The 21,854-nt window shown below is 40.8% G+C and overlaps 1 protein-coding gene across 6 annotated transcripts in view; it reads right to left on the bottom strand.

Annotated features, from left to right (window-relative positions):
- SCML2 (Scm polycomb group protein like 2) overlaps nt 1-21,854 on the bottom strand; it is a 72,823-nt gene that overhangs the window by 10,043 nt on the left and 40,926 nt on the right. For 5 of the 6 annotated variants that reach the window (XM_074605569.1, XM_074605559.1, XM_074605537.1 and 2 more), the window contains 4 exons: nt 13,727-13,977; nt 9,644-9,776; nt 6,851-7,054; nt 396-578 (listed from right to left, as the gene is read on the bottom strand). In XM_074605569.1, coding sequence (XP_074461670.1) covers nt 396-578; nt 6,851-7,054; nt 9,644-9,776; nt 13,727-13,977 — 771 coding nt within the window. The remainder of the gene's footprint in view (nt 1-395; nt 579-6,850; nt 7,055-9,643; nt 9,777-13,726; nt 13,978-21,854) is intronic. The other variant, XM_074605579.1, reaches the window with a different exon arrangement.

The raw sequence follows: 21,854 nt of genomic DNA, 5'->3' as shown, positions 1-21,854 counted from the left end.
GGCTAGACTGAATTCCCTTTCAGGGCAAGTCCCTTCTCATGAGGCAGAGTAAGTATCTTTTTGAAAGTTTATTTTATGATCTGAACATAAATTTAACAAATGAAATGTGAAGTTTTGAGCTCGTCCTTTAGAAGTATCACAGTGGTACGATACATGTGTTTCCTGGCTTGGCTACAAGGAGGAGTTTGCTGAACAAAATGATTTCTGCACATGTGGTATGAGCTTTCCCATTCTGTCAAGGCACTACTGCACTGGAACCAATTCACTAAGAACTGAAGCGTATTCATTTCAATCAATTCACGTCTCAGAAAGACAGATTAAAAAGTTGCGTTTCATAAAGTCACCATGCTTCTCAAAAATATCAGCACTTGAAAATAACAGTTGTCTAACAGTACCTGGTTTGTTCCTATCATACTCCGTAGGACTATGTGCACATCCCATGTAAGGGCTGAAAGGCTGGCTACTGAAGAGATTATCACACTGCAGGCTGTGGCAGAGTTTCTCCAAGAAGCGTAGGACAAACGATGCGCTGTTTACAGAAGGAAGATTGATGGCGTGCTTCTCCCCATCAAAGGAAGCTGTGAATAAGAAGATGATGTCAAACATCCCCCCGAGCATTGTGAATTATAGTAAAACATCATTGTTTACTTAAAGGAGAAGACATCCAATTTGATTTAAACCGCACAAGAAATAAGAGGAGTAAACAATCACGCTGATAGGTTAACAAATTTACATCCAAAAGTCCGATTTTACCTTCTGTCAGATCCATGCCAGTTTAAATTTGCTCTGTGGGAACTTAGTTTAGCAAAATAATTTTGGATTCACACCAGCATAAAAAAACCCACTTGCAACTATTCTTTCATCACCAGAACCTTATGTGTAATTTCTGTTGTTTGCTTATAAAACAGCAACCTCTCTACCACCTATTTACAGAAGATAACACAGAAAAGAACCTAACAGTAATTGCTAAAAAATTTTAAACATTAAAAAAAAAAAAAGAAAGAAAGGAAGCAAACGAGTTCAGGTTTGTTTTTTTTTTTTTTTTTTTCCTCAGTTTCTAACTGAACTGAGCATACTTGTGGTAGCATGCTGGCATCCATTACCATTGAAATTCTGATTCCAGAAACTGTTTTGCCATTTGCTATTTTACCACTAGAGAAATCTGTTCCGCTGTCAACACTACAGTGGTCAAGCTCCCATTTATTTCAACAGGAGTTAGGTGGCAGAGATACCACAACAGCCACAAATTGATCTGGTGTCTTTTAAACTGAGTGATTACAAAGAGCCTGGACATGTGTCTATGTCTTTTACTTGTTGACCTTCGTCCTTTCCCCCCAGAGTGTTGCAGCTGATGGTACTTTCCTTTTTTGTGAAAATTAGTGAGATTTTGAAGAGGCTCAATAGTACCAATATACTGATAAATAATTACCATTGCATTAGCTGAAACTTTTAGTTACTTCTGACTAGAAAGACATTACAACAAAGCATGAACAAACTTGTAACTTAAACTTAGGGCTAGAAAGAAGAGGCACAAAACACCAAGTTTATGCATCAATTTGTCTTCTTGGTTTTCAGCCTGTCATGCAGCTTTCTGTTGTTAACATAAGCTTCCAAATGAGAAGTAGAGCTTTAAAGGATCACATTTTGTTGGTAGCAGATGCATTAAAAAAAAAAAAAAAACAAAACAGAAATGTTAAGAAAGCCTTTATTCACAGATTTGAATTAACGAACATTTCCATATTGTGTTACAGAAGAGACAGATAACACATACAAAACCAAAGAAAACGCCCAAGTTTAGCATATTTTAGGCTTCCTTAGGAAATCAGAAGTGTCAATTACTTCCACTGTAGATGTAAGGAAGCTTCTGATTAGAGTTAATTGAAGTTACCCAGCTAGCATCAAGCAGGGATGAAACAAGGAAAGCCAAGGCCGCCTTGGAATTAAACCTGGCTAGGGATGTCAAGCTCAACAGCAAGGGCTTCCTCAAGTATACTGGAAACAAAAGGAAGTTGTGGGCCCACCGCTGAATGAGACAGGAGCCATGGTGACAGAGGATGCAGAAAAGGTGGAGTTACTAAATGCCTTCTTTGCTTCGGTCTTTACTGCTCGGCCCAGCCCTCACGAGTCCCAGGCATTGGGGGAAGTAACGGGGAAAGACGACTTCCCCTGGGTTGAGGAGGATTGAATGAGGGATCAATTAGATATTCACAAGTCCATGGGCCCCAATGGGATGTACTCAAGAGTGCTGAGGGAGCTGGCAGAACTCATTGCTGGGCCACTCTCCATCATCTTTGAAAGGTCCTGGAGAACAGGCGAGGTGCTGAGGACTGGAGGAAAGCCAATGTCACTCCAGTCTTCAAAAAGGGCAAGAAGGAGGAGCCGGGGAACTACAGGCCGGTCAGCCTCACCTCCCTCCCTGGAAAGATGATGGAACAGCTTGTTCTGGGCATCATCTCAAGGCATGTGGAGGAAAAGAAAGCTATCAGAAGTACTCAACATGGATTCACCAAGGGGAAATCATGTCTGACTAATCTGATAGCCTTCTATGACGGCATGACTGGATGGATAGATGAGGGGAGGGCGGTGGATGTGGTCGACCTTGACTTGAGCAAGGCGTTTGACATCGTCTCCCACAGCATCCTCATAGGGAAGCTTAGGAAGAGTGGGTTAGATGAATGGACAGTGGGGTGGATAAATAACTGGTTGAAAGACAGAGCTCAGAGGGTCGCGGTTAGGGGCACAGAGTCTAGTTGGAGGTCAGTGACAAGTGGTGTTCCCCAGGGGTCAGTACTGGGTCCAGTCCTCTTCAATATATTCATCAGTGACCTGGGTGAGGGGATAGAGTGCACCCTCAGCAAGTTTGCTGATGACACAAAGCTGGGGGGGTGGCTGACACACCAGAAGGCTGTGCCGCCATACAGAGAGACCTGGACAGGCTAGAGAGTTGGGCAGAGAGGAACCTTATGAAATTCAACAAGGGCAAGTGTAGGGTGCTGCACCTGGGGAGGAATAACCCCATGCACCAGTACAGGTTGGGGGCTGACCTGCTGGAGAGCAGCTCGGTGGAAAGAGACCTGGGAGTCCTGGTGGACAACAGGATGACCATGAGCCACCAATGTGCCCTCGTGGCCAAGAAGGCCAATGGCATCCTGGGGTGCATCAAGAAGAGTGTGGCCAGCAGGTCAAGGGAGGTCATCCTCCCCCTCTACTCTGCCTTGGTGAGGCTGCATCTGGAGCACTGTGTCCAGTTCTGGGCTCCCTGGTTCAAGAGGGACAGGGAAGTGCAGGAGAGGGTGCAGCAAAGGGCTACACAGATGATTAGGGGACTGGAACACTTCTCTTATGAAGAAAGGCTGAGGGATTTGGGTCTCTCCAGTCTGGAAAAAAGACGGCTGAGGGGGGATCTTATCAACACTTATAAAGAGTTAAAGGGTGGGTGTCAGGAGGATGGGGCCAGGCTCTTTTCAGTGGTGCCCAGCGACAGGAAAAAAGGTAATGGGCACAAACTTGAGCATAGGAAGTTCCACCTAAACATGAGGAGGACTTCTTTACTTTGAGGGTGGCAGAGCCCTGGCACAGGCTGCCCAGAGAGGTGGTGGAGTCTCCGTCTCTGGAGACATTCAAAACCCGCTTGGACACGTTCCTGTGCCACCTGGTCTAAGATGACCCTGCTCTGGCAGGGGGCTTGGACTAGATGATCTCCAGACGTCCCTTCTAACCCTATGATTCTATGATTGTGCTACCTCTCTCATCTGCTTTCATGACAGACTGACCCAATGCAAGTACTTAAAGTTTAAGAGTCAATTCTACAGGGACAAATCCCAGACCCACGTGTTTCCATGGCCCATTCATTTTTTTCCAGGCTCCAACGTTCAAATGAAATGCTAATGATTCACAGTCCTACATGTGGCTCTGACACAAGCTCCTGTACCTCCTATTTGGGGAAGGGGTCTCTGAAGGCAAAGTTTTGCTTGGAACTCAACCAGTTCTGGAGAGCAAATGGGCTGTGCGACCTAGCACAGCCTGATCTCCTGACAAATTTACTGCAAGGTAGTAGTCAGCTACAGCAAAAATTTAAAATGCTTTATAATAGCCTTACGGGTCGTCTTATATGACATTGGGGAAATCACTTATTCTCCATGCCTTAATTTCTCATTTTGAAGAGAAGCGCTGAAAAGAACAATATTATCTTAGAGTTGTCAGGAGGGTAAAGCAATAAACAGCTGAGGCAGTGTGACTGCCCCAGCAAGACATACCATGGAAAAAACCCACAAATAAAGACTCAGTGCAAACACAGCTCCCTTGTACTCTGAACACCTGAGGGCAACCATAAGAACTCCAACCAAGGGCGTGGGATCCAGATCAATTGTCTGCTCTGTTTTGGGACAACATAAGCCTCTTACTTCCCATGTAAGTGCTAGGTGAAAAAATAAACAAGTCCTTCTGGGGTGCAATAACCTCAACCTCTAATGACAAACAGGGACCGGAGCTTGCGTGTGCAGTCTCAGGCCAAAGAGTCATTCTCATTTCTTCCCCTTTCATTGTATAAGTACGTTTTAAATACCAATTCAAGCCAGGAGAAAGGCTGAGCACTAAACTATCAGAGAAATGTGTTTTGTCTGATAGTGAAGAAACTACCCAAAAGTCTTATTTTAATTCTCTGCTTGGTAAGATTTATCATCTGAGCCTCAGACTATTTCATCCCACCAAACGCCATAGTCTCTGTGCTACAAGGAGAAAAAACGGGGCTGACACACCACCATCATTAGCAGGCTTGCTAATCAAGCCTTTAATTTCCTTTCAGTTACATTTGCTTGAATTGAAACCTTATGCATCAAGCAAAAATAAAATGGTTTGTGCTTTTGTTTGAGTAAGAAAAGATGGAAAAATCCTAAATTCAATTCCATTCAAAACAATTATTTTCTTTGGCAGCTGAACCAAAAGAACCCACTAATTATTCACATGTATTCTAGCAAGATTATTTTATCCACATCCTCAACAGCATACACTATTCTCCTATGGCAGGTATAATACTCATCATGAAAGTTTGTTAGTCCACAAAAGATTTAGATTTCTTTGCTTATTCTCTGCTGCAACTTTTTCTTTTTTCTTGCCAGTCTTAAAAAAAACCCAACCCAACAAAAAACCCAAACAACAAACCACACTCCAAAACCACTTTCAAAGACTCCACAAGAAAACACCCTCACGCTTTCATTCTGTAATTCCTCATTTTGTTCCACTGTGGCTTTCCCCTTCTTCCTTACTGTTCACATGCACAGCTGGTTGTAATGTGCTACATTAACTTAAGTCACATTTTGTGCTTCTCAAAATACATCACACAAATTTTTGATAAAATGACAGGGAGTATTTGCTCACCCGCTTCTCAGCAACTTGTTTGACAAGTCAATGAGAAGGCAAGAGCTCAAGAACATGAGGAACCCACTGGAGCTCTTGTGGCTCGCTATCACCTGGACCAGGACTCAGCTCCAGGAGCAGCCCACATCGCCAGGTTCCTCAAATCCAGGGCTACAGAGCTGGCTCCTCTGAATCAAGGCCTTAGGGTGAAGCAAGGTGCAGAACAGTAGTCCCTTTTCATACAGAATTTTTGAATGTAAACAAACCAAAACTACATAGAGATTTTGAAGTTTCTCTCTCCTCTGTGAAATAATTATTTTCAACCTCTCAGTCACAGCTCAGATATGCCACTGGCCTACGATTTAGTCCTTCGTGATAAACAATCACAAACAGAATACTGGCAATGCCCATCTCAAAGCATTTTCTTCAAGCAAAATTGACTTGTCTGACTTAGGTACAGCAAGGTATTAGTAATGTAATAAACTTTCATTTATCTTGCAAAAATAAAGCAATACGGGTTTCAAAACCACACACATACAATGCCATTAAACCTTTACTACACAGCAGAGAAGCAGCATCCATTTTGTGAACAAGTTCATGGGGATGCATAAGCAAGGCTTACTGAAGTTCTGCTATAAACAGGTCAGGATGCTGCTTTTTAAATATTTTTAGACTGCAACATCTTTATGAGGATTTAATTGAACCTGTATTCCACTAACCATCTTTCACATCGTGTGTTAATGTAAGGAGATTAAAATAGCACAAAGTCTTTTTATTGCCAGTAATGGAATTATGAATTGATGTGCTAACTGCTATATAGAATATTTCCTAGCCTAGAAGGAAAAAAAACGTCAAGCAGCAGCTATTCCATTTGAGATATTGAGATAATTTATCTGTAGACCTGCCATTAATATGTAGCAGAAATAAACCTATTCCATAATAGGGGACATAGGTGGATGAACACTGACCTAAGGTACTGCTACAATTCTGGGGAATGGAGGAAGGGAAGAAGCAGCACTTTAACACGTGGAATCACTTGCCTGGAAGCTAAACAGATTAGTTTGAAGCTTTTCACCGACTTGGTTAAGAACACAAACACTACGTATGGATAAGATTATGTGAATGACTTGAATTAATAAAGCTGATATTTCACTTGTACTGAGTTTACTTCACGAATGTTTGGCTACAGCTGCTAAATGAGGTGCAAGAGCTCAACTTAGTACAGAAATCTAACTGTACTGTGTATATGTAATTTAACGCTGCTATTACTAAATTCTAATTTAAAGAATTGTTCAGATCATCCTGGACCCAAAGTGAGATAAAACCCACACCACCAATACTCTCTTAGTAAAGGAGTTCACAAGTATATGTGCTTGACTGTGCTTAAATAGTTACAAAAGCAATATAAACTCATTGCAGCTACTTCAGTTCTTCTGCCCTACCTCAAGTTTGCAAGCAAGGGAAGACAAGGAAGAAACGAAGCATCTTCACATACCAGTTATCATTTCCCCTCCATGATGGCCAGATTTCAGAAATCCAAAGACTGTTTTGGATTGATAGGCACAATCCACGCAAGCCTGTACGGCCTGCTGAAGCACCACATTGACAGGACCTGGTCCAAAGTGATCTGGAAGCTGCTGAACCTTCTTCTTGTCCAGGTGAGGCCCAGAATTTCCATGCTTGTTGACATAAACACACACTGAAAAACAACAAGCCATATTTACTGACGAGGAACTAAGACATGTTCCCAAGTTAGAACTGTAAACCATCTTTTTAGTTTTAATCCTGAGGAAAACATATACTGGTCAAGAAGCTGAACATGCAGGCATACTTTCCGAGCACACAAAAAGTGCTCTCTCTGTCCTCTGTCAAGGTTCTCCTGCCTGAGTCCTACATGCACTTCTTTCTGGTCTCTAAAGCCCTTCTCTACCTTGCTAATATAATAAAGCTGTCACAATCTGTGCTTATCTTTTATTTTCATAGAATGTGTTGGGTCGGAAGGAAGGGACCTTTAAAAGGTCAGCTAGTCCAACCCCCCTGCAGTAAGCAGGGACATCTTCAACTAGATCAGGCTGCTCAGAGCCTCATCCAGCCTGGCCTTGAATGTCTCCAGGGACGGGGCCTCCACCACCTCTCTGGGCAACTTGTGCCAGTGTCTCACCACCCTCATTGTAAAGAACTTCTTCCTAATGTCTAATCTAAACCTACCCTGCTCTAGTTTAAAACCATTGACCCTCATCCTATCGCTACATGCCCTTGCAAACAGCCCCTCCACAGCTTTCTTGTAGGCCCCCTTCAGGTACTGGAGGGCTGCTATAAGGTCTCCCTGGAGCCTTCTCTTCTCCAGGCTGAACAACCCGAGCTCTCTCAGCCTGTCATTTTGACTAATCTCTGTTCATACACTAGTTCCAATAAAGTAAGAATTACTGGCAGGTACACCAAGAGGTGATTCTAAAAACCTGGCCTGACCAAGTTACTGCGCTAATTTTTCTCCTCTTTGAGAAGCTGCAACAAAGACAACCCCATAGTATATACCTACCATTCTGAAGCACCCATATAGCATTAACACGTGCATGTATAACAGTCATGTCTACATCTATAACTGCTACTGAAGGATGTCTGTACTGAAGGATGTCGGAAGCCCCAAACCACGTAATCACAGAATGACAGGGGTTGGAAGGGACCTCTGGAGATCATCTAGTCCAACCCCCCTGCCAGAGCAGGGTCACCTACAGCAGGTTGCACAGGAATGCGTCCAGGTGGGTTTTGAATGTCTCCAGAGACGGAGACTCCACCACCTCTCTGGGCAGCCTGTGCCAGTGCTCTGCCACCCTCAAAGTAAAGAAGTTCCTCCTCATGTTTAGGTGGAACTTCCTATGCTCAAGTTTGTGCCCGTTACCCCTTGTCCTGTAGGGGACAAGAGGTACAACCACTCATGTAGGATTTCCACACAGCAACTTGGCCTTCTCTGCTAAATAAAATAAACTTACTTCTCTAGAAACACTGTAAGGTGGTTTAAAGCTTAGCACAAAACAATCAAATAGGACTTCTGAAATTACTTTTCATAGACACTATGCAAAACTGTCTTTCAAAAGGAACAGCAAGGCAGAAAAACGGGAAAAAGCCGTAACTGAAGAATTCTTTTCTTTTCAGCCTCGGATATCACATGACCAGGAACGCACCCAAGATATTATTACAGCTTAATCAAAAAACATGCCTCTGTGGTGATCCAGCAGACAATCTAAGCATTCTGTTATACAGAGACTGCCATATTTTCTGAACTGTATTATTATTTGGGCTTAGTTAAAAACTTGGGGTTTTAAAAATGAAATATTTCTAGAAGTGTTTTAGTGATCTTGTGTCTTCATGCATATCTGCTCACTCTCCGATGTCTGCAAGTTGGAGGAAACTTATTTGTACAAATAACCAAAGATACAAGTCAGCAAAAATAGTTTTCATGGCATCTTCTGTCTGGGCTCAACAACAACTGCCTCCTGAAAGGTTTATTTTCCTAGGAAACACATACATATTTTCCCCTCATCCATCACTGAAGTTGGGAGTGAGAAGAGCCTGATAATTTGTAGTGTAAAATCAGGTTTTTTAAATGTACAAAAAGCACCCCAAACAAAATTATCACTATTTGTGGAGTTTTTAGAAAGTTTTGAGATTTCAGTTGACAACATACAAATCGTTTCACTACAGGGTTACAAATTCCTCAATGAGTTAGTTCATTGACTAGCTTATTTCTCTTTTGCCAACCCTTTTCAAGATATATTTCATCATATTTCAAAAACAAGTAAACATTGGAGGAATGTATTTCCTCTGATTGCCTTTGCATGGTTTAAACAGTCCGAGTTGTTTCTTTTAATGTAAGGCTACACAGAGATAAAAATCTCCATTTTGCTGTATTACAGTACAGCCTGCATGATATCAGAACATCATATGGGTTTTCAGCTACGTCTGTTCCCATCTCATACATTAAGGAGTGGGACAGACATGAAAGAACTGTACAGTTTCCTTCCTCAAACAGGAACAAACTGCCAGGTCTAGCAAATCTATCACAAGTCCCTGCGCACCAGCACTTCTTGCTATAATGCAGGCATCAAAATACTAGTTCTGCAAAGTAACACTGCCACTTACAAATATCTTTAAAAAATAAGGCAGCTGGATAATGATTTACAGTAATAAGTTTGCAGCACATTTGCCGTAAAATGACACTAGTACTTTGCTAGAAATGGAAGCCAATTCACACTAAAAATGTCATTATTTTTTTTTCTTTGTCTTTTACCTGTGGATATAACTGCTGCAGTTGCACCAGACAAACTAATTCCATCTTTAAGTATCTGTGTAGTGCCACTGTCCCCCTCAGGAGAAGAATGAGAAGGTGATGCAGGAGTCAGTTGGTCCAGCGAGCTTTTTTTCTGTTTAGAGAAAAAAAAAACAAACAAACAACAAAGTCAAAATATTTAATGTTTTTTAATGACTATGCAAAATCTTTCTGCTATCAGTTACTATCTTACCAAATGTGTGTGGTTCCTTACTACAAAAGTACTACACAGAGCAGAGAAGGTAAAGCCCAGGAAAGGAAAACCAGAAACTGTCAGTTTGCATTTACAGCTACTTAAGTAAGGCAGTGGAAGACGAACGACTTAAGAAGGAACCCACCTCTATCTGAAAAGCGGGAACAGAATGAGCTTTCTAATTCATGGCCCTTCTAAATCTTAGGAAGCACAGAAGTGGTGCTTTGGATTATTTTCCTGTCCAAATCTTTCCAATCGTCTGGGTTTATCACAACTCAAACCAGTCAGTTGGGCTGTGTATATATACCCATATAAAACTTGAGGCATACTTAGGTGTCAACTTTACAGTGCACCTAGATTTTTCCTCAGCTTGTTTCAAAGGGATTGAAATTCCCAATTAATCACTTTCAGGAACTAGTGCTTTGTGGAAGCTATCAAATAAACCAGTAGTTACAATACAGTCAACGTAGGTTGCCAAAACCTTTTCCTTTCCCACACCAAACTTATTTGCAGGTTATCATATGACAGACCACCAGAGTTTGAAGCACAAAGATTTAGAAATTAGCCAGCGCATATTACCTTCCACCTAAGGAAAGGAGGATTTTGTTGTAATTTGGTTTGGAGTTTAGAAAAAGACGTGCACAAGGACGGCATTTCTAATGTGCTTTGACATGTTGTGAAAATACATGGAAATAAAAAAAAAAAAAATGAATTGTAGAAAAGTTCATCACCTCTCCCTTCACCACCTGAGAACAGATTATGTTCTCATTCTCTAACCTACCAAAAAGTTAGGAATACAAGAGATTACCCAAGGTCTTGACACTGCTGAAGGCAGCAGAGACCTCGCTACTCACATGGTAAGGATTTACTGCTAAAATTGATCTATAGTGAACTGAAAATTCAGTCAAGGTGCTAAGGGAGGTAAGCCCTCTTACATTTAGCAGTACTCATCCTTTACACTTTTAGAAGCAGCACATTTTCCAAATAATATATTAAAAATAATGTAGAAAGCAATCAAAATATACACCTTCCTAAGAGAAGCAGCGCTTAACTTCTTCACAACACCTATAAAGAATAAATTCACTTTCTTCTGAAATCCAGGGCACATTAAAGAATATTTCTGTGCCCCTTACAGTTCAGAGAAGATCGGTTTGGCTGGAGAAACTACTCGACAATATGGCACTGGATGGAATGGCCACAAACATAAGGAACAGATTGCCAAGGCTTGGCATTGCACTGTGAATGAGACAAGGTGTCTCAGGTCAGACACTGAGCCAAGCACTGATGTATTACTTGTCAGGAATTGCCTACATATCTCAACAGTGGGTGACAGACGGGTCTCGCTCCATCCTTAATACAGAGAAGAAAAATGTACTTGGGAAGTTTGAGCTTTTGATCTGAAGTCTGACGTTCCTGAGGGCTCCTCTGGAGCAGGGACTCTTTGGGTGCCCAGTTGTCTGTCACCACACTGCAAAATACGGGTGGTCAAGTTCAGGGTAAAGAGGAGGAAATGGGAGAAATGTATGCATGGAAACAGAATGCAAATGCTAAACTGTAACACACAGGAACTATCCTCCTTCCGTACTAACACATAAGCATGGCGAGGCTAGTGGCCATTTCCTATCTTCTCCTTCAGGAGGAGGAAAGAGCATGCGTTTTGGAAACACAGCACATTATGCTTGCTCAGCTGAGGTTCTCATTTTGCAACCCCAAACTAATGAGCAGCAAACTGCGATTCCAAAGCCATGTTGTTTCACGAGGCGGGCCACGTTCCCAGCAGGGCTCAGCACATTTGGTTGGTCAGGTTGCCACCGGCTGGCCCCTGCCAGCTGTGAGGGCATGCCAGCTCCGTTTGCCTGCCGAGAAATCTGCTCGCAGTCTGGCACCACATGGCCAACTTCACAAGCTTTACCCTGACACTTAAAAACTCTCTTCTTGTGGGGTCAAATGTGTGATCCACACTCAGGCCTCCCTCAAGAAATTCTGGAAGGAATTCTTTGCATTGTTACGCAAAGTGTACTTTTAAAAATAATGAGAGAGATGTAAGAGATTTAAAGATATTTCTTCTTCACTATGACAGAGTAAAACCATACAGTGCAAACCAAGGGAGACAAACCAAAAACAAAACACAGCATGCATCTCGTGCATGACACAACAGCTCAACATTCCTAGCTGTATAATAAAAGTTAATACCTGCACAATGATAAACATTCCAGCATAACAGATGTAAAAGGGCAAAGAAAGTCAAACAACTCTACAGTGTATCAGGCATAGACCAATCTCCCCAAATACACAGGTTTTGAACTACCACATAGCCAGCTCACGCCTGAAGCACAATTACTTAGCCTCAAAAGCTGAAGGGATTTTTTTGGATCAATCGTAAAAAAAAAAAAAAAAAAAAAAAAAAAGGCATTTTCAAATGTATAGAGGCTGTATGGCACTGCATGTTGGATACACCCTATCTGTGCAGTCCAAAGAAGAGCTTGCACATATGTATAACGTCTTGGCAATTTAACCATGTACCGAAGCAATAAGAACCTTCCACGGATTCTCAAAAGGAGATAACGTTTAAAGTTTTTTAATGCAAAAGTTCATGTAGTAAAACTCCCAAGACAGATATCAAACTTAGATTCTGCAAAACCTAACTTTTAGTTGCCTAGTCCCACAGAGGAAATCAGGGGTGTGTAGAGGTACCTCAGATTCACTGCTTCAAGACAGGGAGCGTCAGCAGTAACGCTCATTCCCCAAACAAATCCCCCCAAGTACCTCTCACAGACCAGGTGCAAAACACAGTGCTCTGAACAGACACTTTCAGACACCCAGTGTTTAGACCCCAGAAGTCTCCTCTATGGGTGAGATGCCTCCAACTATTCCTCAAAGCATACAGAGCTTCTCAATTTCTTTTTCACGAGGCACAGAGGACAAAACTCTTACATGGAAGCGCGCATCCTGTCATATCCTTAAGATATGAAAGTCCTGTGTTCAATGCTCTCCTTTAAAGCCCCCCAGACTTATGGAGAACACCCCATCCACCAGCTGAGTCTGGGTGGGAGCACCTTTCTACTCTTTAATCTGTGTATCTGTGCACTTTTATACACCAAGCTAGAGATAAAGCTGGAGACCACTTGCATCAATAGCCTACCAGTTTGGATGCCCAACTGGAAGGGGCAGGCAGCAGAAGAGACAGCGCTTGGCTTTCAATTTCCAGTCCCCAGAAGAATGCTTTACCTTGTGGTCATCATTTTAACAAAGTGCCTGCTTCCAGTTTTGTGCTAGAGCCTTCTAGGTATGCTCTAATAATGTTACTTCACTAGCACTTTACACTGATCATCAGTATCACTGAAGGGAGATGTCGCACCCACATCTCCCATGGAGATGTGCCATTACTCCACCCTTTCCCACACATCACTAGTAATAGATCCCATAGCCCACAGTGATCCAGAGTAGAGGAGAAAAAACACAAAACTTCAACTTTCCGAAACTTGGGGGCAGGGGAGGGGTGGAAAAAAAACTACGTATATGGTTCAGTACAGTAGCAAAATAACCAGGACTAAAAACCCAAAAGGTCTCCCTAGCTCTTGGAATTTTACTGGAAATAGCTATTCCAGACTAGTATTTTTCAACACCAACAGCTCGCCCATCAGGAAATTTGTTATCTTGTTCTGGATTAAATAATCCATAGAAGTTTATAGTGAAATATTCCAGAATAGGTATTCTAGACTTTTACTTGTAATCAATTGCTGAAAACACTAAAGCCCTGAAGGCTGAAAACAGAAAATTCAATAATAATAATTAAAAAATCTCACTACAAAATTTTGCAATATAGAGTAAAGTAGTAGATAAGGACTAACCTTTTTTCCAGGTTTTAAACTTTTTTTCCTTGTTTTAAGATTTTCAGTATGAGAGGTGCTTTTTGTCAAGGGAATATTTTTAGGAGACCTGCCCTTCTTGGGAACTGCAGACTGTCCAGGGGGTTTGCCCCGACCTGGTTTCCTGCCCCGTTGCGCTGGTACTGGAGCAGATTTCTGTGGAGACTGCATTGAACGCCGGGTCACTTTGGAAGGGGAAGATTGGATTTTTGCACTGCTCTTTGTAATGGAAACTGAGGAAAAACAAAAACAAAAGGGGAGGGGAGGAAAACCTCAAAATGAACGATGGAAAGCAACTTTTCTAACAAAGGCTTAAAAAAAAAAAAATAAAAGTGTAGTGCACAAGTTATATTGTAAAATAAATATACTTGGATATTTTGAGCTTAAGTGGTTGGCATGAAACTATATAACCTCATTAAAGACCAAGAGAGAACTCTCTATACCCACTATTTTAGAGGGACTTTTCTAAGAGAAAGACATTCAAGTAAAAATAAAAAAAAAAAAAAAAAAAAAAAAAATCCACTCACCTTATAAATGCTTCCCATAATTTTCTTTACTGTAAGATATTTGTAAAGTGCCATTCATCAAGAAGGCCTTCAAAATACTTCACAAATTATACAGCCCATAAAAACATCCGTTCTCCTCTAAGGGCAATTTCCACGATTACAAGACATGCCAACTACTTCTAGGAAGCTACAAACCTTTTGAGCAGTGAAGAAAATCATCCCACTGAAGAAGAGAAACTGATGACAGGCAAAGTATCATTAATGAGCATTTGTCTGAGATGCCACTTAGAAAGTTAAGTTCATGTAACTATACCTGGATTTTTCTACCTGGAGCCACCCAGACTTCAAATTTTATTTGGAAGAAGGACTTCCAATAATCGAAGTATCACTTTTATTCATTCTTAACACTAAACTCGTTCTCCGTTGAATCTCCCAACCCAATACAAAACTGACCCAATATGTGTATGAAGTGACTATATTATAATCTGGTGTGAGCTGCAAGATGTAATCAGATTTCATTGAACTTCCTAGTTAGCAACCTTTTCCACCCAACTCACTCTCCTCTGAAGTAATAATGATGATTTTATTTTAACAATTCCCTCCACAATGGACTGATTTAAACACCAGAAGGATGTCAAACAGAACCTACGGATAAGGGCATAGTCTCACTGAAAAGATGCACCACACCATGCTAGAGCAGTACCTGTGGCCAACAAAAGCAACTGCTAAGTCCAAAAGACCAAGAAATATTCTATTTCATTGGCCTGACTGCTGACAGAGAGAGATGCAGAAGCTGTGAAAGAGGTAAGTAGAAGATGAAAATGGGAAATTTTTGTGACATCAAACCACCCTTGATGCAAGAGGTGTGGGAAAGGAACACACAACACATTTGAAATCATTTGAAGGCTTTACGCTGAAATTAGATGGCTTTCTTTTATCACACTGCCTCTACCACAGCCTTTTGCATCTCGCTGATGATGAAACTTTGTGATTCTCCCTAACCTTAAATACTATAAACTTAATGTGATATGACTCAGAAGTATTGCAAGTTAGGATTCCAGCAGGCTTTGACTGTGTCAGTCACCAGTGCCTGATCCAATGCGCTACTGCAGACTGAAAGTGGAGCATGGGGTGCTGCTAAATAGTTAGCTACCTGGATTTTTGTGAATTTGGGATAATTCTCCTCCTGAAATATTAGTATGTTGAGCCTTTCTGGTGGGCAAATAAAACACAAAATAAATTAAAAGATATATTTGAAAAGAGATCTTGAGAAAAGAACATATTTAAAGACTGAGTAACGGTTTAAATGGCTAGCTCTATGAGTAATATTCACCTTAACAGTCCAGCACCTAGCTTTATAACTGCTACTTAAGTCTGAATTTTTATTCAGGACTTAACTGTTAAAAAGTATTTGCAATAGAAAATGCCACCGTAAGATGAAATACACGCTGCAAACAGACTTCCTATAAAATATAAGTATTACTGACACACATTTTTAAAGCTGTAGGAGCATTTACATACATTGCTATTTGTCTGATTCGGTTACTAATCTAATATTCCTAAATGGCAGTTCAGAAGAAATCTCTTCATTATGGCTGGCTGCAATCCCAATACATCAAATACAAACATGATATCCCTAAGTATCTGAGAAGGACCACCTTCTGGATGTGCAAAGTGATCACCTTCCTTTTATTTATGTATGCCAAACTTATTTTCATATGCAATGACAGCTTAAAGTAAGATAAATAGAATTTTAACCAAATGCTGGCATAGCATTACTCTGATGTGTCCAAATTGCTGAACGACAACTCGCATTAAGCTGTACGTCTGGAAAGCAGAACAATATCAACTGTATGCCGTACAATACAGTACTAAATATCGCATCTTGTATTATGCTTACACCAATGTAAAATGCAGCTATTTTTATTTATTTGTGCCACAAAGCTACACATTCAACAAAACAATCATGAACTTGTAAAGAAATGTTTGTCCACAAATTCTTTGTGCCTCTGCCTACGCTGAAATTTATCAAATGCATTTCTGTTCTCGCACAGTAACGACACAGCTACGGTTAAATACACAGCTACTTGCAACGTCAACAGGTTCCAGGAGCACAGGTATGACTTTCGGGACACTGGGCAATCCCTGCTCCCTTCCAGAAGGCCATTTACCGGACAAAGAGTAACAACGCAAACAGCTGCAACCACTTCAGGCTGCCCTCTTGAAACACAAGCACCACGTACCCTTACTCAGCATCTTCCTACCTGTACGCGCCAGAGGACCGAATATTAGCAGCATTAACCATTAAGGGAGGGGGGGTCAGGTCCCATTTGGTATTTTTCCTTCTGCCTAGGGCTGAAGCCGCTTTTTTTTTTTTTTCCAATAGGCAGGACTGCAACAAAGCCCATGCTGCCTGGGCAGCCTCCCGGAGATAGCAGCAAATGAGGAGGCTGCTATTTGCATTTGTTGATTTAAGAGAGGACAAGACTTGGGGGCGGGGGGGGAGCGCAAGGGAGTGGGAGACTGCTAAAGTAATTCCCATATTGTCCGCAGGCTGTATTGACAGTGATCATCAGTCACCTGCTCATACTTCCTTCACCCCGGCCTTCGGAGGGAGACCAAAGGTTACGCTGGGTCACAGGATCTGGAGGGAAATGAAAAGACATGCAAAACCGAGCTGCCAACCCACTGCATCTGTAGACAGAGTTATCCCCACTAGGCCACATGTTCCAAAAACTAAGACGGTTTAATAGTCTCACGAGAACTTGTTAAAATATAACGTTGAAGAGAATAGAGAGGAAAAATGCCAAGCTCTGCTTGCAATTACTGCAGTATTTAGCTGGGATATTTACAACCAAAAAAGCACATTTCCCTTTTCAGGATGCTGCTTTGCATCACAAAGGCCTTCTCATTTGCACAAACAAAATCAAGCATTTGTGTCTTGTTGCTCTTCTACACAAATATCCGCTGCTCCAGTTTCAGGAGTGGGATGCATTGCATGGCATTCTTTCCCAAGTCTCTTATTTAGACCCAAAAACTGTACCGGCATCCTCAATAACTGAAGAGCAGAGAAAATGCTACACAAACACACTTTACCATCATAACGTTGGCAACTAAATGGTGTTTTCAAAGTTCACAAAGCTCTACTTATACTGTCCTGTTAGTGAGGTGACCACCTCCACGCAACACACAAACAGCTTTCATACTTTTAATTACTGCTCATTCAAAATATTCTCATTTTTCACACAAAAACATTCTGTGAGAATCCAACACCGACACACTTTGTATACAACGTACATAAGAGAAATGCCAAATCCAGGATCTTGGAAGTCACAGGCTAAAGATGCATTGCCACATCTCAGCCCTCATTCACACAAGCGGATCCACCGGAGTGAACTGAGCTCATTTACATGAGAAGGACATGAAAGATTAGACTTTAGATGGGGGCCAAGTTCTGCTTGTAGAAGCAGAAAAACTTCCCAGGCACATGCAGGACTGCAAAATTTGACCCCATAACGTTATCCACAAGATCTCTTGCCAGAATAAGTCAGATATTTAAGACAACAGTGAAATCCGAAGCTACTTGAAACCTCCAGCGTTTGGGAAGGGGATGGGACAGATGACAGCTCAGCCTGAATTCTCATGCAATTCTAATTAGTAAAATTCCTTCAGATAATCCACAGTGATGGTTTCACTCTATGTTTTTATGGAAACTGAGGGGAAAATAGGCTCAGATTTGTAATATTTAAACACAAGAAATCTGCCATTCAGTTAGTGTCACAGAGCAGCAATTACAAGACAAGACTTTAAAAAGCTGAAGTAAAATTACACGAAGCAAGGTATGGGCCCATTTTGCCATACATTCTGTGAACAGAGCATTGCTACCTTAGATGAAGGTGCCAATTAGGACAGTAAAAACAGTAATTCAGTGTTTAAACCAGCATTTATTTCAAGAGAGAAATGATTTTATTTGTACTGCAGTACTGTTCCTACGTCCCCCCTGAAACGCACGCCAAATGCTCTTCTGAGAATACAAAATCCTGACCCTTCTCTCATCTATGGATTAAAAAAAAAAATAAGGCGAAGAGATTTAGCAACTTACCCTAAACCCACGTGAACATTCCACAGCGGAAGTAATGGAAACATACGTCCTGAGTTCTAGCCCAGGATTTTAACTATAAAATTAACCTTCCTTAATACAGTAGGTTATTATCATGATGGTTTTGACAACTGGGAAAGGAGGTGGAAAAGATTAGCAATTTTTCAAAACAGCTTACTGCCAAGGATTATAAAAATTTATGTCCTTATGTCTCAATTGAACAAGAGCACCATACAAAAGCATAAGTATCTGTAACGCATGCCACCTCTTTCTATCTATGTTTGGATTACTTCTGGTTAAGAGGTAGCTGCAAAATACTAATTGATACGTTGCTACGATACAAAATCAGTTACAAGTCAGCATTTTGCTGTCTAAAAAGCAACACTGCACTTGGAAACTTTCACATCCACCTTGGCAAGACAGGGACATCATGCAGTTTTCTTCTTTCTAGGTTTTAGTTTCTGCTACAACAAAAGGAAAAAAGAAAGAATTTTGTTGATAAACTGAGAAGGAAGAGAGCAAGTAAGTACCCGATAAGCTATCAAAGCAGCACAACCTTGAATTACCTGAAGACAATTTAGGTGTGCTGATGATGAATCTGTCAATAAGCTTGGCAAAGCCTACCTCTACACAACAGATAAGAGTTTTAACATCCTGATTCTTCACCCTATCATTACTGATTCTGCTCAGGTTTTGCCATTAGTTTTCCCCAAATAGTGTCATCAGGATGAAAGGTCATCCCAAAATGAAACAATAAAATGCAACAAGCTTCAGTGGAAGAAACAAACAAACAAACAAACAAAAACCCCCCCAAAAAACGCAGAGTGTGGTTAGTGCAATGCCACAATTTGTTTTGTCTAAATATCTGAATGACGGCACTGATATTATTAACATAGCGTACACGTACTAACACAGATTTGGAAAAAATCCACTCAATCCCATCCACTAGTTGGGCAACACAATCACTGTGGACACTAGTAACCACGAGACCTGAACAAGAGCAAATAAAAAAAGAATATTTTCTGTGTAACAATCAAATATACACATGTTGAAGTACTTCCAACTTAAAAGAAAATTACAATTACCTTATAAATAAACATGGTGAGATTGTGGGGAAACCAGACTTACAGTAAGGTCACAGCTTTGGGAAAGGCAAAACCTTTATTTTTTCTTAAGTGATTACCGCCTTGTAGCAGCACCATCCAGGCATTGCTGCAAGATGCCAAGAAACATTAATACCATATAGAAAAAGCTTAACATGTGAGAGAATGTGGCAAATCAGATTTTAGCCTGAAGCATTGAGTTTTTCATGTACAATTCTGAAGACAGCATAAATCTGCTTACTGTATGTGCCTGATTTAACTAGTGTGACCTGCTTGTGAAAAGAAGCTGACTGCACTGAGAGAAAAATGAAACCTCCAGTAGTACAAAATTGTACCATTTCAATATTTGTTTCTTCCTTTAATGAAACTTAAGAATTACCACGCTTATCTGATTTTTTTGGCTACTTTAAACAACACGAACTCTTTTCACAGATCTAACTGTAGCTCTGTCAAAAGTTTCAATGCTTCTTTCATTTCATCTGCAAACGCTATAGGCTAGTACTTAAGTTTATATTGATGTGGCATATTTGTGACAACTCAGCTGAAAATGCAGCACAGATATGTTGACAAAATTTCTTTATCAATAACAAAGAAGTGCATCTCCAGTAGCTAGCTTGGAAAAATCTGCTCAAAGTAAGCATGAGAACACGTCTGAAAAGTAAATAGAACTAAACAACTAAGCTAAGAAATCATAAAACAGACAAATAAGATACTTTTTAATCTCTGCTTGAGCCTGTACTACTCTTATTGCTGCAGACAGCTTTTGAAGGAGACCTTTAACATCACAGGCTGATTAGCGTAATGAAAGAAGATTGCTCTCGCTGACAATAAATGCACGGAAGTGGGAGAAGAGCAATGAGGTGACACATGATGTGGAAGGCGGGAGACGAACAGATGGAAGAAAGGGGACTAAGGATAAAAGCTAGAGTGTATCACTATTTTTATTTAGACTACTACATCACCTTCCTTTGGTCACCCAAATTCTGTAGAGCACAAAGAGCAGTTCCTCCTTTGTGAGTTCTTGCATCCCCTTTATCCGTCAAAGATCCAGCTTCATAAGACTGTGAGGATCGGCGATACATAGAAACTGATCCCTCTCCAGATGCTGTTCACATCTAAATGATAGATACTACTTTATGCTGAAATCAATCTTTGCAGGTGAAACTACTTATCATTTCCCGCATGGCTTGTCCCCAATTGTTCTTTTGTTTTTTCTCTTTTATGGAATAGGTTTTACTTCTATTATAAATAAAAAGGGGGCTTGCCTAAGTAACTGCCATTTACATGTAATGACTAAACAGTAAAATTAATTTATAGAGAAACAGCAAACCAACACTGCTCTGACAATCTCCAGTCATCTGCCAGCCACTTCAATCATAACCCTCGGATACAACTAGCTACAGTGCAATACAAGAATATTCTTAGGCATAGTAACAGCTTTCTATTACCTAATTGAGTAAAATAAAAGCTACAATCTATGGTGGTTAAATAGAAAAGCATAATATGTTTGGCCTAGAAAAAGAATTAACAGAAAAACATTCAAAAGGTATCAAACTTAAAAGGTCTTTTTAAAGCATATCAAAAAGCAGAAGCGATATGGACCCAACAGATGATCAAATTTCAGAATGACCAAATGCAGAAGATAGTAATAAAGCAACAAAACCGAATGTTTTTTTTGCATTCATACTCACCCCAAGGAAGCTCATCACATCAGTTCCCATACCAGAACCCCTTTTCGCAGGGATTTGAAACAAGTTCCCTGACATGAAGTAATAGTAGCAGAGGTCAGGAAACAGAGACAAAACAAACAGTAGAAAGCTGGGAGGACACACAGCACTTCGGAGTTTTAAGGAAAGGAAAAGATGAAATGTCCAACCTACTGATAGTGCTGTGCAAGTTTGTCGTCAAGTTCAGAGGCCAAAAGGGGTTTAATGCGATGCCAACACTCCAGACAGCAAGGTATGGACAGGGGACCTGACGTTTGTACTGGCTAAGTTGCTAAAAACTCTTCTACAGAACAGAGGTAGTAAACCCAAAGATGAATACGATGTGTTGGGGGAGAATCAAATCATAGCTTTTGTAGAGAAAAGTCATACCTCACAAATTTATTATTAATTTTTTTTTTTTTAAGGAGTCAATAAGCAAGCAGACAATGGAAAGTCAACTGATGTAGCCTGTGGATTTGCACTTGACAAGATCTCATACCAGTCTTAAAAAATCTGTAGCTGGCAATGAATATGAGGGAATATCCTCGTAATCCTTCTCAAGAATTTCTTGGAAAATACCAAACAGTGGCCAGGAATAAACATGTTTCCACAGCTGAGAGAGGACTATAGAGAAATCCTGATGAGATCTCTCCTTGGGCCTGTGCCATTTGATTCATGTATGATCAAGACTAAAGC

Source organism: Larus michahellis, chromosome 1 (genome assembly GCF_964199755.1).
Source record: "Larus michahellis chromosome 1, bLarMic1.1, whole genome shotgun sequence".
NCBI lineage: Eukaryota > Metazoa > Chordata > Aves > Charadriiformes > Laridae > Larus > Larus michahellis.
The sequence above is the reverse complement of the archived record's forward strand: the minus strand, read 5'-3'. Positions and strand labels throughout refer to the sequence as shown.